At 42.1% G+C, this 15,248-nt stretch overlaps 1 protein-coding gene across 23 annotated transcripts in view; it reads left to right on the top strand.

Annotated features, from left to right (window-relative positions):
- KMT2C (lysine methyltransferase 2C) overlaps positions 1-15,077 on the top strand; it is a 298,088-nt gene extending 283,011 nt beyond the window's left edge. For 14 of the 23 annotated variants that reach the window (XM_028846502.2, XM_028846498.2, XM_077997768.1 and 11 more), the window contains 8 exons: positions 898-2,017; positions 3,283-3,419; positions 4,712-4,854; positions 5,126-5,294; positions 10,227-10,343; positions 10,755-10,828; positions 11,111-11,219; positions 13,091-15,077. In XM_028846502.2, the coding sequence (XP_028702335.2) occupies positions 898-2,017; positions 3,283-3,419; positions 4,712-4,854; positions 5,126-5,294; positions 10,227-10,343; positions 10,755-10,828; positions 11,111-11,219; positions 13,091-13,183 (1,962 nt within the window). In that variant the 3' untranslated portion in view covers positions 13,184-15,077. The remainder of the gene's footprint in view (positions 1-897; positions 2,018-3,282; positions 3,420-4,711; positions 4,855-5,125; positions 5,295-10,226; positions 10,344-10,754; positions 10,829-11,110; positions 11,220-13,090) is intronic. The other 9 variants (XM_077997777.1, XM_077997773.1, XM_077997767.1 and 6 more) reach the window with 2 other exon arrangements.
- Positions 15,078-15,248: the final 171 nt, after the last annotated feature.

The raw sequence follows: 15,248 nt of genomic DNA, 5'->3' as shown, positions 1-15,248 counted from the left end.
TTTCACAGAAGAACATTCTGAAGACTTCCTTCTAACAGGTAGTTGTGTGTAGTATGCCTGTAATAAAATCCAAGCTATATGACAGATAAATTTAGACCTTAAAATGTATCAGCTTAAATGCAAGGAGGTTTTTTTTCACCATATAGTTTAAGTTGATTGCAGTCCCTGCCTGATTTGGTGTGAGGCATGTCTTTTTTCAGGTACCTTGTCAGGATTGGGGCATGTGAAGAGAGGGCAGCCCCCATGGGTTGGTTTTTATTAGTTTATGATACTCTGTACCATAAAGTAAATAAGCTATTGGAGATTTCCTCTCAGCTCAACTCTTTCAGCGGCCAGATCAGAGCTGAGAAGCCTCAGAGAAAAGTTAATATGATTCATTTGTTGACAGGGGCTCCTTCCCTTTCTCTGACATTTACACCAGTTGATTAAGCCTGAGATTAACAGATGTGAATTTTAGAGAGGAGATAAGCTCTCAAGAAGTGATGTTGCAGCATTCTTATTTGGTTAAGCAAAAAACACTGTTCCGTTGTACAAATTATATTAGTTCTTCTGAAAGCATTGTGGGTTTTTTTTCTTTCTTTCTTTTTCTGGTTTTAATATAGTTAGAAAGGGGATTGTCCCAGAAAGTGTAAGAACAGAATATTCTCCAGAATTATGGCTTTGTGGATAAGGCCTGGAAAGGATGCGGCACAGCTGCCGTCACCCGTTCTCTATCCCTGTGCACCTTAGAGCAGGGTCAGTTTCTGCGATGCGTGAGCCCCAGCACTTACTGCAGACTCTCCCTCTGCCCCTCAGGTCACACATCCTCTTCAGTCATACTGCTCAGTTTCTTAACAAGAATTGCTTTTCGGGCTTGTGAATTATTTTTCTTTGTCATGGTTTCTTTCTGTTGCCCAGGAATCCATTCCTTCATTGCCACAATCACCTATGAGAGAAACGCCTTCCAAAGCATTTCATCAGTACAGCAACAACATCTCCACTTTGGATGTGCACTGTCTCCCCCAGCTCCAGGACAAAGCTTCTCCCCCTGCCTCACCGCCTATCGCCTTCCCTCCTGCTTTTGAAGCAGCCAAAGTAGAGGCCAAGCCAGATGAGCTGAAGGTAACAGTCAAGCTGAAGCCTCGGCTAAGAACTGTCCATGGTGGGTTTGAAGACTGTAGGCCGCTGAATAAAAAATGGAGAGGAATGAAATGGAAGAAGTGGAGCATTCATATTGTAATCCCTAAGGGGACATTTAAACCACCTTGTGAGGATGAAATAGATGAATTTCTAAAGAAATTGGGCACTTCCCTTAAACCTGATCCTGTGCCCAAAGACTATCGGAAATGTTGCTTTTGTCATGAAGAAGGTGATGGATTGACAGATGGACCAGCAAGGCTACTCAACCTTGACTTGGATCTGTGGGTCCACTTGAACTGCGCTCTGTGGTCCACGGAGGTCTATGAGACTCAGGCTGGTGCCTTAATAAATGTGGAGCTAGCTCTGAGGAGAGGCCTACAAATGAAATGCGTCTTCTGTCACAAGACAGGTGCCACTAGTGGATGCCACAGATTTCGATGCACCAACATTTATCACTTTACTTGCGCCATTAAAGCACAATGCATGTTTTTTAAGGACAAAACTATGCTTTGCCCCATGCACAAACCAAAGGGAATTCATGAGCAAGAATTAAGTTACTTTGCAGTCTTCAGGAGGGTCTATGTTCAGCGTGATGAGGTGCGACAGATTGCTAGCATCGTGCAACGAGGAGAACGGGACCATACCTTTCGCGTGGGTAGCCTCATCTTCCACACAATCGGTCAGCTGCTTCCACAGCAGATGCAAGCATTCCATTCTCCTAAAGCACTCTTCCCTGTGGGCTATGAAGCCAGCCGGCTGTACTGGAGCACGCGTTATGCCAACAGGCGCTGCCGCTACCTGTGCTCCATTGAGGAGAAGGACGGGCGCCCAGTGTTTGTCATCAGGATTGTGGAACAAGGCCATGAAGACCTGGTTCTAAGTGACATCTCACCTAAAGGTAACGTCTGCCATTCACATGCTGTGCAGACTACTTACTCTGATGTCAGGCTAATGAATGCATTTTGTCAGTTTTTCATGTTTGTCTCGTGTTCATTTTATATTTTATAATGTGTATTTTTCATTCACAAATGCCAGTCTTCTTTGTGTTCTCACACCTTGCTCTCTCTGCTATACAGTTGCCTAAAGACTTTCATTGTCAATATATCTTTGAACATAAGAGTTGGTGAAGTAAATCTGAGAATGATTTGTAGATAAAGGTTGCCTGTCATTTGCATTGGGAACCTCCTTTTTCCTTTTTTTTTTTTTTTGTGAGATGGAGTTTCTGTCTATTTGCACAGGCTGGCTGCAATGGTGCGATCTCAGCTCCCTGCAACCTCCACCTCCCGGGTTCAAGCGATTCTCCTGCCTCAGCCTCCCGAGTGGCTGGGATTACAGGCATGCACCACCATGCCCAGCTAATTTTTGTATTGTTAGTAGTTTTTAATTTTGTATTTTTAGTATTTTAGGGGTTTCACCATGTTGGCCAGGCTGGTCTCAAACTCTTGACCTCAGGTGATCCACCTGCCTCAGCCTCCCAAAGTGCTGGGATTACAGACGTGAGCCACTGCACCCCGCGGGGACCCCATTTTTCTTAAAGTCAGCTTCTAGAAGGCAGGAATGACATCTAAACCATACTGTATACATTGTCTTATCTTAGCATCAGATATTACTTCAGTTTAGAGATGGAAATTAAACACTTAGTCTGGACCTCCGTGGTTAAGTCTAGATTGCCACTTTTGCTTATGTAGAAAGTACACAAACAAAAGTATGTAGAGCTGCTTTCTTAAGTTTAGCACTTAAAAAAAAGTCTGAAAATGCTCTAAAGATAATTCCAAAGAAGATATCAATTTAACATTTTAAATCTGAGGGGAAAGGAACATACCTATAGACATTACCAATTAGACTAATCATTTTATAATCTGATATGTTATATGGCCAGTATGAAAGTAATGAACTGTTTGCATGAATTTCAGTTATATTAAATTTTTCCACTTTAATGTCCTTAATCTATTATTTTCTCCAAAATTTAGGTCTTTAAAATAAATTGCTGCCATTTAATAAACAAATTCATTAGATTATTACCAAACAGACTTATTAGATTATTGCCCAACAGGATTTATTTGGAAATTAGTAAATCTTTGTGAGTGGTTATTCTTCATTTTGCTCTTGTTTTTTATACTGTATCCTATTTCCCATAAAAACTATGTTTTTGTCCCTATGTAGGTGTCTGGGATAAGATACTGGAGCCTGTGGCATGTGTGAGAAAAAAATCTGAAATGCTCCAGCTTTTCCCAGCATATTTAAAAGGAGAGGATCTGTTTGGCCTGACCGTCTCTGCAGTGGCACGCATAGCGGAATCAGTGAGTGTCTTGGTCAGGCTTTGAGGTTGGAATTGCTTTCCTAATTCAGTGTGACCTCTTGAACACATGCTGTAACATTTATGGCACTCTTCAGAAAGTGACTTAGCCTGTGGATTAACCCGTTTGTCTTAGAGGAAACAAGGCATTGGTGATTTATCGGGAGAACTCAGTACGTGGTATTCACCCATTGAGGTAGTTAACAAACTTAAGGTTCTTTTCCAGGCTGGAGGCAAGCAGGGGTGAAGGACACCAGGCTTGTCACATCTTCTGGGTGTGCTGGATGGGTGAGGACACTCTCCTCTTCCCTTGCCTTTCTAAAGTTGCTCCCACCTCAGAATGTCAGTGTGCCCATTTCCTGACACTAGGTATTTATGGCCACTCTCCTGCCCTCTTCCTAGGGTGAAGTCACTAGAGGGCAGTAGATGGCAGCAGCACTGATTTATGTCCTCTGACATCTCTTTGCTTAAAAGATTACAAGCCTGTTTGGCAGTGAGTCTAACTGAACCATATCTACACAATAGTTTTAGAAAATTGTATGATTCTAAGGCGTTGTTTTCAAGAATAAAAATATCATTGATGTGTTTTCTTTGGAGAAGCAGAGGAAGCCCCAAAAGCCACTGAGTAATGTGCCTAATTGTTTTCTTTGGAATGGCCCTGCCTAAATGATGCTTATCTTTTATGACTGTAGAGAAATAAATTTCACAAGCAATGTCTTCCAGAAAAGACGTTTAACATGTAAATTACTTTGAGTAAACCTTGAGTTAACACCTGTGCTCTGTGTTCCCAGGACATGGAGAGTGACAACCTCATCATATCAAAGTCAAGTTGAAAGAAGTGAGAAATGATCAAGAAAGAAACCTTATACATGATTTTTAAGCTATTCTTAATTGTAAAATTCCAGACAGAGATAGAAAAGTTGGCATTAATCCAGGTGAAAGAACTAAATGCGAATCACTACATGCCCTGTGTTGTGGGTATTGGAATAGGCAGACCCTGAAATCACACAAGCGTGTACATTGGTCAGCCAGTGTTTGTTGCATGGGCTAATCTTTTTCTTCAAGGAGCATTTGGCAGGGTTTACCTAAGTGTGGCTTTGAAACTGAATTTGCTTACTCATATTTAAGTAGATCTACCTGCAGGCTGATAGTGTGAACATAAGCTAGAAGACCATTTTAGTATCGAGGAAAATGTTGACGAGTTATTTCTGCCGTGGGCCATCCTTTGACCAGCTTGAGATTGTCTGTAGTCTCCATCAGATGGGTTGACTTTGTGTCTACTTTGCTTCTTTTCAGCTACCTGGGGTTGAGGCATGTGAAAACTATACCTTCCGATACGGCCGAAATCCTCTCATGGAACTTCCTCTTGCCGTTAACCCCACAGGTTGTGCCCGTTCTGAACCTAAAATGAGTGCCCATGTCAAGAGGTTTGTGTTAAGGTATTTTGTTTTAACTTCACATAGTACAGCCCAGGGTTTCTAGGCGTATTAGTGGTTTCTTGTGCTTGATTTGTCTGCTGCTTACAAACCCTGCTGTCTGGCTGTGTATGTGCCCAATTACATAAGAGAACTCGCCGTGTGTCTCTGCTAGGCAGCTTTCCATGTATGTTTCTGTCAGTAAGAATTTGAATTAACCTGGTTTTGGGCATTACTCAGAGGTATCTTCAGTTTTCCTTTTATTTTTTTCCTGTTGATATGCCATTGTCTGCAGGCCTCACACCTTAAACAGCACCAGCACCTCAAAGTCATTTCAGAGCACAGTCACTGGAGAACTGAACGCACCTTATAGTAAACAGTTTGTTCACTCCAAGTCCTCGCAGTACCGGAAGATGAAGACTGAATGGAAATCCAACGTGTATCTGGCACGGTCTCGGATTCAGGTGAAGAAATACTTTGTGTACAGGAAGTGGAGAGACAGGGTAGAGTCTAGCCGTCTGAAGCCGTTGACGTCCAGTATGTGAAAATGATTTCACATAGCTGCGCGGACAGAAACCTGTTTCCAAAATCACTTCACATCCTGTCCCTTCATAACACGAGGGATTTAATCTGTAGTCTTGGAACTTAGTGATTGGCTTCCCCAAATGGAAAGCAGACCAGTGGAATCCACATCTTTGCATCTTGTTGAGAGCTCCTGGGAGGCAGGTAGCATTGTAATTTGCACACTCTGGATTTGTGGAGTGCTCAGTAGAGCTGTTTCAAGCACTTCAGAGAAATACAAATGAAAATATTTTCAAAAGGTACACCAATTTTGGAAGTTACCTTATCTTTTGGAAGCTACTGTTTTATGAAATCATTGCACGTTTTTTGGTGGACTGTGGACTGTCTTATAAGTAAGGCCATGTATAGGCTGAGCATTTGAGTTTACACCTATAGTCCATACTTTCTGAGTTGCAGACCCAAATATCCAGATGCCTGTTCAGCATTTTTCTTCTTGGATGTCTCAGAATGGAATTACAAAGCTCTTACTTTGTCAAACTTGTCCAGCTCCTAAACCCCGCCATCCTACAGGCTCCTTGGATTACTCAGTGATGTCACCGTTTGTGTACGTTGGTCTCAGTACCCCCAGATTAAACCTAAAGCATCATCAAGTTCTGTTTTCTCCTAAAAATTCCCTCAGATCCACTCTTAGGTTCCCAGCCCTATCTTGATCCACATCTCACTTACCTGTACCACTCCAGGCCTGGCTGTCTCCTCCCATCCAGTTCCTTCTCAGCAGCCAGGGAAATACCTTTACCATATAAATTGGATCAGCATTCCTTTGTCTATATTCATTCAGATTCTTGTTCCTTTGTCGGAACCCTTTTACTCCTCACTAGATGTTTGTAGGATCTTCTCTTTATTGATATTTGGACATTTCACAGAACTGTGCCTCAGTGAAGGTCTTTTTATTGATTGCTTTCCTCCCTTGATGAGCCCTTTCAACCTGGAGCATCGTGACCTTCCGTCTGAGAAATGTGTTTTGTGTTCATTCTTTTGCAAGTTCTGCCCCTCTGTCCCCTCTGTGTTTGCACGAAGACCCCTGAGATTCAGGATCTCGAAGTGTGGACCTGAGACTAGAAGCAGCAGCATCACCCAGAGAGCTTGTTAGGACGTACAGGTTTGGGGGCCCCAGCCCAGCCTTACTGAATCCAGCTCTGGAGGTGGGGCCCCCTGGATGCCAGAGAGTAATGTGTCTTATATCCTTTCTCCCCTTCTGTTTTTGGTTTCCTCGTCTCTCTATTCTTTCTGAGACTTCCTCTACTTTATCTGCTAATCTTTCTTGTCCATTTTTAAAGATTAGCTACGAGCCCTTTCTGCTCTTAATCTTTATGTTTGGCATTCTGTTTTTACGTGATGAGTGGAGTATCTTTGTTTTTTCTCTGCTGTTGCCCCTTTCTGTTGAGCCTTTCTCGGATTCTGTAGGTGAATTAGTGCTTTGCCTCTCCTCCTTCCAGTTGTAGCTTTCTCCTGCTAAGTCAATTACTTTTCATTTTAAATAGTCCATTCACTCTTATACCCATTCGTGTTCTTGAGGAATGTGCTTTTACTGTGATTTTAGTGGATGTCTTAACTATGTTCAACCTGTCATCTTGAACCTGAAGCATTTTTGAGAGCTCTGGTTTCTGTCTGTTTACTCATTTCATCCTGCCAGCCTCCCATCTGCCCACCTCCCTGGAGGTCCCGTGGATGATCTAATACGTATCCTGCTTTTCTGTGCTAATATCTTAGAAATATATACACTTTTATGTACATATATAAAAATGGAATCATGTTATATTTCTTTTTCTCCATCTTCCTTTTCTCCGTAATACTCAGAGGTCCCTCTACATCAACTGAGGTAGCTTCATGTCATTCTCTTGAATGGCTATGTGATGTTCCATAGTGTTGATGAACTGCAGTTAAACCATTGCACTACTATGGTGTTTATAATTTTTCTCGTAACAAACTGTTGCTATATCTTGTACAAATATCAAAATGAATTAATAGTTCACTCCTATGGGCTATATTCCCAAAAGGAAGGTTTCTGTGTAAAAGTGTGTGAACTTTTCATTTCAATAGATATTGCCGCTTTTCTAACTAGGCCCTTGTTGCACACCTCTTCCTGCAGCATGTGAGACTGTTTTGTTTCCCACTTGTGGTTGGTGTTACTATTTTTTTGTTCAGTTGGCCTGATAAATATAGATTGATGTTGTTACCTTAATTGAATAGGCAGCTTTTCATGTCGGCCATTTGGATTTGCTTTCCTAGGAATTGCATATTCATATCCTTTGTCCATTTTTCAATTTGTAGCAGTTTACACTGTTCAGAATTTTCCCCTACAAAATACCCTTTGCCTACCAGCAAGTGTGACATCTTTTTTCTTGTAAAAGTTAATGTTTATATAGACAAACATACATAATTTTCTATTGCATCTAGTCTTGGTCAAGACCCTAGATCGTATATGTATTGTAGAGTTTTTCTTGCATAAAATTTTTTAAATATAATTTCATTTTCTTCCATTGGATAACCAATTGTTGAAGGGCCATTTAGAAGTAACCCGCTCTCATTTAACTGATTTATTTTCTTCTTTTTTGAGACAGGGTCTCACTCTGTCACCCAGGCTGGAGTGCAGTGGTGCAATCTCAGCTCACCGCAGCTTTGATCTCCCGGGCTCAAGCAATCCTTTTACCTCAGCCTCCTGAGAACCTAGGGCTACAGGCTCACACCACAATACTTGGCTAATTTTTAAAAAATATTTTTTTAGAGATGGGGTTTTGCCGTGTTGTCCAGGCTGGTCTTGAACTCCTGAACTCAAGCAATTCACCTGCCTTGGCCTCCCAAAGGGCTGGGATTACAGGCATGAGCTCCCATGGCTGGCCGAATTTTTTTTTTTTTTTTTTTTTGAGTCTGAGTCTTGCTCTGTCACCCAGGCTGGAGTGCAGTGGCATGATCTCGGCTCACTGCAACCTCTGCCTCCCAGGTTCAAGCGATTCTTCTGCCTCAGCCTCCCAAGTAGCTGGGACTACAGGTGTGCACTACCATGCCTGGCTTTTTTTTTTTTTTTTTTCTTTTAAAGTAGAGACAGGGTTTCACCATATTGGCCAGGCTGGTCCTCAAACTCCTGACCTTGTAACCCACCCACCTGAGCCTCCCAAAGTGCTGGTATTACAGGTGTGAGCCACCGCGCCCAGCCTTTTTCTTCTTCTTTTAACCCCACAAAATCTAGACTATAAACTGAATGTTAATACCAGTTACTACTATATGTTAAATTTTCATATATGCAGGGATCTATTTCTCTTTTCTGAGATAGAGTCTTACTCTGTCACCCAGGCTGGAGTGTAGTGGTGCCATCTCAGCTCACTGCAGCCTCCGCCTCCCAGATTAAAGCAATTCTCATGCCTCAGCTTCTGGAGCCTCGCTCTGTCGCCCAGGCTGGAGTACAGTGGCATGATCTCAGCTCACTGCAACCTCTGCCTCTGGGACTCAAGCAATTCTCTTGCCTCAGCCTCCCTGGTAGCTAGGATTACAGGCATGCACCACCATGCCCCGGTAATTTTTGTATTTTTAGTAGAGACGGGGTTTCATCGTGTTGGCCAGGCTGGTCTTGAACTCCTGACCTCAAGGGATCCACCTGCCTTGGCTTCCCAAAGTGCTGGGATCATAGGTGTGAGCCACTGTGCCCGGCCTATTTGGAATCTCTTCATTTCCACTGATCTTGTTTGTTCTGAAACCACACTATATTGATCTCCATACATACTAAGTGTGTTATCTGGTTCATTCACTTGTAAGTTGTATCTGGAGTAGAACAGATAACCAAAGATGATTGTTCAGAGGGTAAGTCAGTTCACATACTAACGTCAGTCACATGGCCCTTCCCACCGTGTGCTCCCGGATGTGCTTCATGAGGACGCAGCTGGGGCAGCACATGGTCCTAGGAATTCCGACTAGAATGCAGTTGATTGCTACATTCTAGAATTCAGTTCAGTTCTAGAATTGCATTCCAGTCTAGTACTGCTGATTCAGTTGCATCTAGTCTAGTACATCTAGTCTAGTACTTTTGCATTCAGTTGCCTTCTAGTCGGAATTAAGAGCAAAAACCCAAAATTGGGACAAGAAAATACAACTATGTGTGGGAAAGACCCATAGTGTTTTAGTATGTTTCTCTACAAGCAGTGCTACCAACCTAAAATAGTGCACCTAGCAGGCCACCTGCACGGGAGTACAAGCTGCGCAGTGAGAGCTGCTTCCGTTTCAGCCATTTCAGACTTCTTTCCCAGGCTCAGAATTTTGTATTAGTGAAAAATCTGCCTTCCCCAAGAGCTTCATTTGTTTCCGACGTTCCTGGTATTTACAGCAGAGTGACGTTTCCTGTGTCTGCTCTTTGCCCTGGCTCCTGGGAAACTCAGATACTATTTACAGTATCAGTGATTGGTTATAGTTAGCCCGATTTCTGTGTTATTAAATTTATTATGTCTTTTTTGAAATAGTATTGGGGTAAAATAAACACCACAAGTCAATAAGCTTATTTAGTTGGTGGGAACTCAGCTATCTAATCTGGAAGATTAGATAGTCTAATACGTAAGACAGCTAAGCCACAGTATTTGTACATAGACCCTAAGAATTTAGTGCTAAAAAAGACATAGGAAGAAGCTAGTGATGGCCTAGTTTTAAGTAGTAAAAATGTCCAATTTTTTAAATTTCAGAAAATAGCATATTCAAAAATGATTTGAGTTCAAGTGAAACTTCAGTATGGCTTCTAATAAGACCCAAGGGTAAAACCTTTGTATGAGAAAGAGAAAATAGATTTGTTGTCAAATAAATTGGAAGTATATAAACACTTTTTTTTTTTTAAGGGGCTGGGCCTGTATGCTGCTAGAGACATTGAGAAGCACACCATGGTCATTGAGTATATCGGGACTATCATTCGAAATGAAGTAGCAAACAGAAAAGAGAAACTTTATGAGTCTCAGGTAGGTGTCTGGTCCCTGCGATTGTATAAACAGCACCATCGCCCTCTCCCTTTCTCCATGCCGACCAAACACCCTGAAAGGCAGAATGAAGCCTGTCATGCTGCATCCAGCTTCAAACAAAAGCAATATCTGTATATTATTGTATTTTTATCAGTTTTCTCTCTTTCAAGTGGTGTTATGGTTTACTCTGATAGATAACTGTAAATTAATGATCCTGGCTTCACACACAACCTGCTGATTTCATGCTTTCCATTTGTGCCATGTAAATGTCATCTGTGCCTAATAGAATATCCACAGTAAGGGTGATCAGGGTGCCGTTCCGTTCAGTTTCGACTGAGTCCTCCTGGTGTGGATAGGAACACAGAGGGGAGTTTCAGATCGACATTGATGACTGCCTGACTTTTCCCTCAGAACCGTGGTGTGTACATGTTCCGCATGGATAACGACCACGTGATTGACGCGACACTCACAGGAGGGCCTGCAAGGTGAGGCAGCGAGGGACCTGATGGGGAGTGCTTTTGCTCAGGGGGCCAGTGCTGGGGCAGTGAACACTGAAGCCAGGAGAAAGGCTCTCACTACAGGCTGGCAGCGATTAAAAATTCAGAGCAATGAGTTTTGAGAATTTTTATTTAAATTTTGTATTTGTACTTCCACTAATGGGCAAATAGAAATTTAATTAGCAAAAACTGCTTTCTCAATAAATGGAAAGCTTTAAAACCTGCTTCTAGCTGTTTTACAATATAGTTTTCTGACATGGTGGCTTGCAGGTATATCAACCATTCATGTGCACCTAATTGTGTGGCTGAAGTGGTGACTTTTGAGAGAGGACACAAAATTATCATCAGCTCCAATCGGAGAATCCAGAAAGGAGAAGAGGTAAGAGTCTGAGAGATTGTGTCTGCCATGTCGTTTAGATCCTGGGTGAATAGTTTCCTCCTCACACAGGTAACTTGCTCACTTGTTTCCCAATTCTTTGTTGTGATAAAAACTGTCTCTATAGTAGGCCAGATGTTCCCACCCTGTAATATTTCACCCTTCGGGCATTCCAGTTCCACCTTCCTCCACATGGCAGCTCTGTAAGCATTTGCTGTCACCTCCCCCTTCCTTTCTGTGCCATGGGTTCAGCATCCGCGTGGCACCCAGGTGGTACCATTTCTGTGTGCCATAGGATCCTTCTTTATCCCCTTAACCTGGACAGTTTGACAGCGTCCCCTCTCTAAAGAGCATCCCCGTCCGTCTCCACGAGGGCCGTGGCTCCTGGGATGGCGCTGTTGGGCTATGGGCGGATGGCGCTGTTGGGCTATGGGCGGCAAATCTGGGCAGCTGTGCTGCTGAGAATTGTGTGCTCACGCTGACGATCAGTGCATGCTTAACCAAGTGCTCACATCCACACATTCTCCAGCAGTCCAGGTGTGTGTTGTCTTCAAAATGCCGAGTGCCACGCTTGCCATTTGTCTCTGTGCTCTCAGAGGAGACTCTGGTCCAGCATCTCACCTGTTGGGATTATTATTGGCCTTAATTGCTGCATTTGTTTCCCAACTTGGTCTTTCCCATCATGATTCAGGTACCTTGGTTCTGGAATTGCCTACTGAGCAGCAGGCTTGGCTTCTGTAGGGAACGTCCCGCGTTTGGGGAGTGACACACCTGAGTGACTTGACTTTGTTGGTGCTCCTATCCCTTCATGGGATTCTATCTGTATTTTGGGTCTTTGTGGAATCTCCTTTCTTAGTCAAGAATAAGGATCTGACTAGACCCAAGGCCCATTATACATCTCAAAGTAACGTGTAAATGAGACCGGGTGTGGGAGCCCTGGCATGGTGCCAGTAACCGATGGCTACTATGGTGGTCAGAAGAGACTCAGCTGAGCCCAGGGCTGCCTGCCCCCTTCCTACTTGAATATTCTTGAGTCAATAGTTTAATCTGAGCCCCTATTTTATCTTCTGCAAGACGAGAAGATGATTTCCTTACCAGTTTCCTGTAAGGACAAGGACTCAGCAGATACCTGAAAGAAAGCAGTGGAATCATTGCCAAGAACAGCTACTCAATAAACATGGTTTCTTTCCTTTCTGTGTAGAAGGTCTTTCCAGCAAGTGTTCTAGAATAATTTCAATCAGAAGAGACCTAGAAATTACTGGTCCTCCCCTTCATTTCGCAGCGCCGGGTCTCTCTGGGGTGGTGGGGGTTGCAGGGGCCACGCAGTGAGGCTTGTACCGTGGGACTCATGCAGACTCTCACCTACCTTGGTCTGAGATGTTCATTTGGTGACCTCTAAATAGAAAGACATCCTTTCAGTCTTGAGTGTGGAAAAATGAAAGAGGAAAAACAGTGTTAGCTGGCAAGGGCAGTTCCTCTCACCCAGACTTGCATGCCCCATTCAGCAAATGAGGGGAGGTGAAAGCCTCCTGGGTTTAGGGAGAGGGGCAGGAAAGCAGCTGCCCTTCCCGTCCCCTCCATCCACCTGCAGGGACAGCATTATGAGAAGTCACAGAAATACAGCTTTCTCCGGTTAGGCTCCCCTTTCTCAGATCTGGCTGTTTGAAAATACTGCCTCCCTCATGTCCTCTGTGCACGCGCAGGGTCTCTTTTCAGGGTTCCCCCAGGGTCCCATGGAACCTCAACAAATCAGGTCTTCCTTAATTTACATCTGTTTTGTTTGCTGGTTTTAAAATGCAAGAGAGATGGAGGAGGCAGAAACGCCATTTCCTTCCTTGCTGTCGTTTCTTACCCTGTGTCTTTGCCGTGGGCAGCTCTGCTATGACTATAAGTTTGACTTTGAAGATGACCAGCACAAGATTCCGTGTCACTGTGGAGCTGTTAACTGCCGGAAGTGGATGAACTGAAATGCATTCCTTGCTATCTCAGCGGGCGGCTTGTCCCTAGGAAGAGGCGATTCAACACACCATTGGAATTTTGCAGACAGAAAGATATTTTTGTTTTCTGTTTTATGACTTTTTGAAAAAGCTTCTGGGAGTTCTGATTTCCTCAGTCCTTTAGGTTAGAGCAGCGCCAGGAGGAAGCTGGCAGAGGCAGCGCTCCTGAAGTGGCCGAGGTGAAACAGAATTACAGAACAGTCCAGCACTTTGCTTTCTTTTCTTTTCCTTTTCTTTCTTTTTTTGTTTGTTTTTTTTCCCTTGTGGGTGGGTTTCGTAGTTTTGGTTTTTTAGTCTCACTAAGGAGAAACTTTTACTGGGGCAAAGAGCCGATGGCTGCCCTGCCCCGGGCGGGGGCCTTCCTATGAATGTAAGACTGAAATCACCAGCGAAGGGGACAGAGAGTGCTGGCCACGGCCTTATTAAAAAGGGGCAGGCCCTCTAACTTCAAAATGTTTTTAAATAAAGTAGACACCACTGAACAAGGAATGTACTGAAATGACTTCCTTAGGGATAGAGCTAAGGGATAATAACTTGCACTAAATACATTTAAATACTTGATTCCATGAGTCAGTTTATTGTAGTTTTTGATTTCTGTAAAATAAGAGAAACTTTTGTATTTATTATTGAATAAGTGAATGAAGCTATTTTTAAATAAAGTTAGAAGAAAGCCAAGCTGCTGCTGTTCCCTGCAGAACTAACAAACCTGTTACTTTGTACAGATATGTAAATATTTTGAGAAAAAATACAGTATAAACATAGTTATTGACCAAATGCTACCAGGCTCTGCAGCGGCTCGGGTGCTTATAAAATGTTCATAGGGATGTTACAATATAATTTTGTGTTATAAAATATGCCATTATAATTATGTAATAACCAAAATTTCAACCTAGAGTGTTTGGGGTTTTTTGGAAACTGCAGTCTATTAGTACTTAATGGTTTTATACACCTTCCTTCTGACGAGCAGGGCGTATGCTACAACTTTTATAGCTGTTTTGGTAATTTAAACTAATTTTTTCATATTATATTGTTGCATCCCTACTTCTTCAGTCAGGTTTTTTTGTGCTTACAATTTGTGATAACTGTGAATAACTGCTTAAAAATACACCCAAATGGAGGCTGAATTTTTTCTTCAGCAAAAGTAGTTTTGATTAGAACTTTGTTTCAGGCCATAGAGAATCATGTAAACATAATAGGATCATGTAGCAGAAACTTAAATCTAACCCTCTAGCCTTCTATTTAACACAAAAATTTGAAAAAGTAAAAAAAAAAAAAAAGGAGATGTGACTATGCTTACAGCTGCAGGACTCTGGCAATAGGGTTTTTGGAAGATGTAATTTTAAAATGTGTTTGTATGAACTGTTTGTTTACATTTCTTTAATAAAAAAAACACTGTTTTGTGTTTGCTTGTAGAAACTTAATCAGCATTTTGAACCAGGTTAGCTTTTTATTTTGTACTTAAAATTCTGGTACTGACACTTCACAGGCTAAGTATAAAATGAAGTTTTGTGTGCACAATTCAAGTGGACTGTAAACTGTTGGTATATTCAGTGATGCAGTTCTGAACTTGTATATGGCATGATGTATTTTTATCTTACAGAATAAATCAATTGTATATATTTTTCTCTTGATAAATAGCTGTATGAAATTTGTTTCCTGAATATTTTTCTTCTCTTGTACAATATCCTGACATCCTACCAGTATTTGTCCTACCGGGTTTTTGTTGTTTTCTGTTCTGTATAATAGTATCTAATGTTGGCAAAAATTGAATTTTTTGAAGTATACAGAGTGTTATGGGTTTTGGAATTTGTGGACACAGATTTAGAAGATCACCATTTACAAATAAAATATTTTACGTCTATAAGAGCTGCCTAGAGCTTCTGTGTTAACTCCTCATGTTCAAATTTGAGCTCTTAAATTGATGATTGAAGTTCACTGACCATCTGATATATCTTTCACAATGAGAGTGTTGATGTAATCAACTTGGTTCTCTTAGATTTTCAAAAGTTTAGATGTAAATTTGTAATTCAATCTA

Source organism: Macaca mulatta, chromosome 3, assembly GCF_049350105.2.
Source record: "Macaca mulatta isolate MMU2019108-1 chromosome 3, T2T-MMU8v2.0, whole genome shotgun sequence".
Taxonomy (NCBI): domain Eukaryota; kingdom Metazoa; phylum Chordata; class Mammalia; order Primates; family Cercopithecidae; genus Macaca; species Macaca mulatta.
Note: the sequence above shows the minus strand (reverse complement) of the source record. Positions and strands in the feature narration are given on the sequence as shown.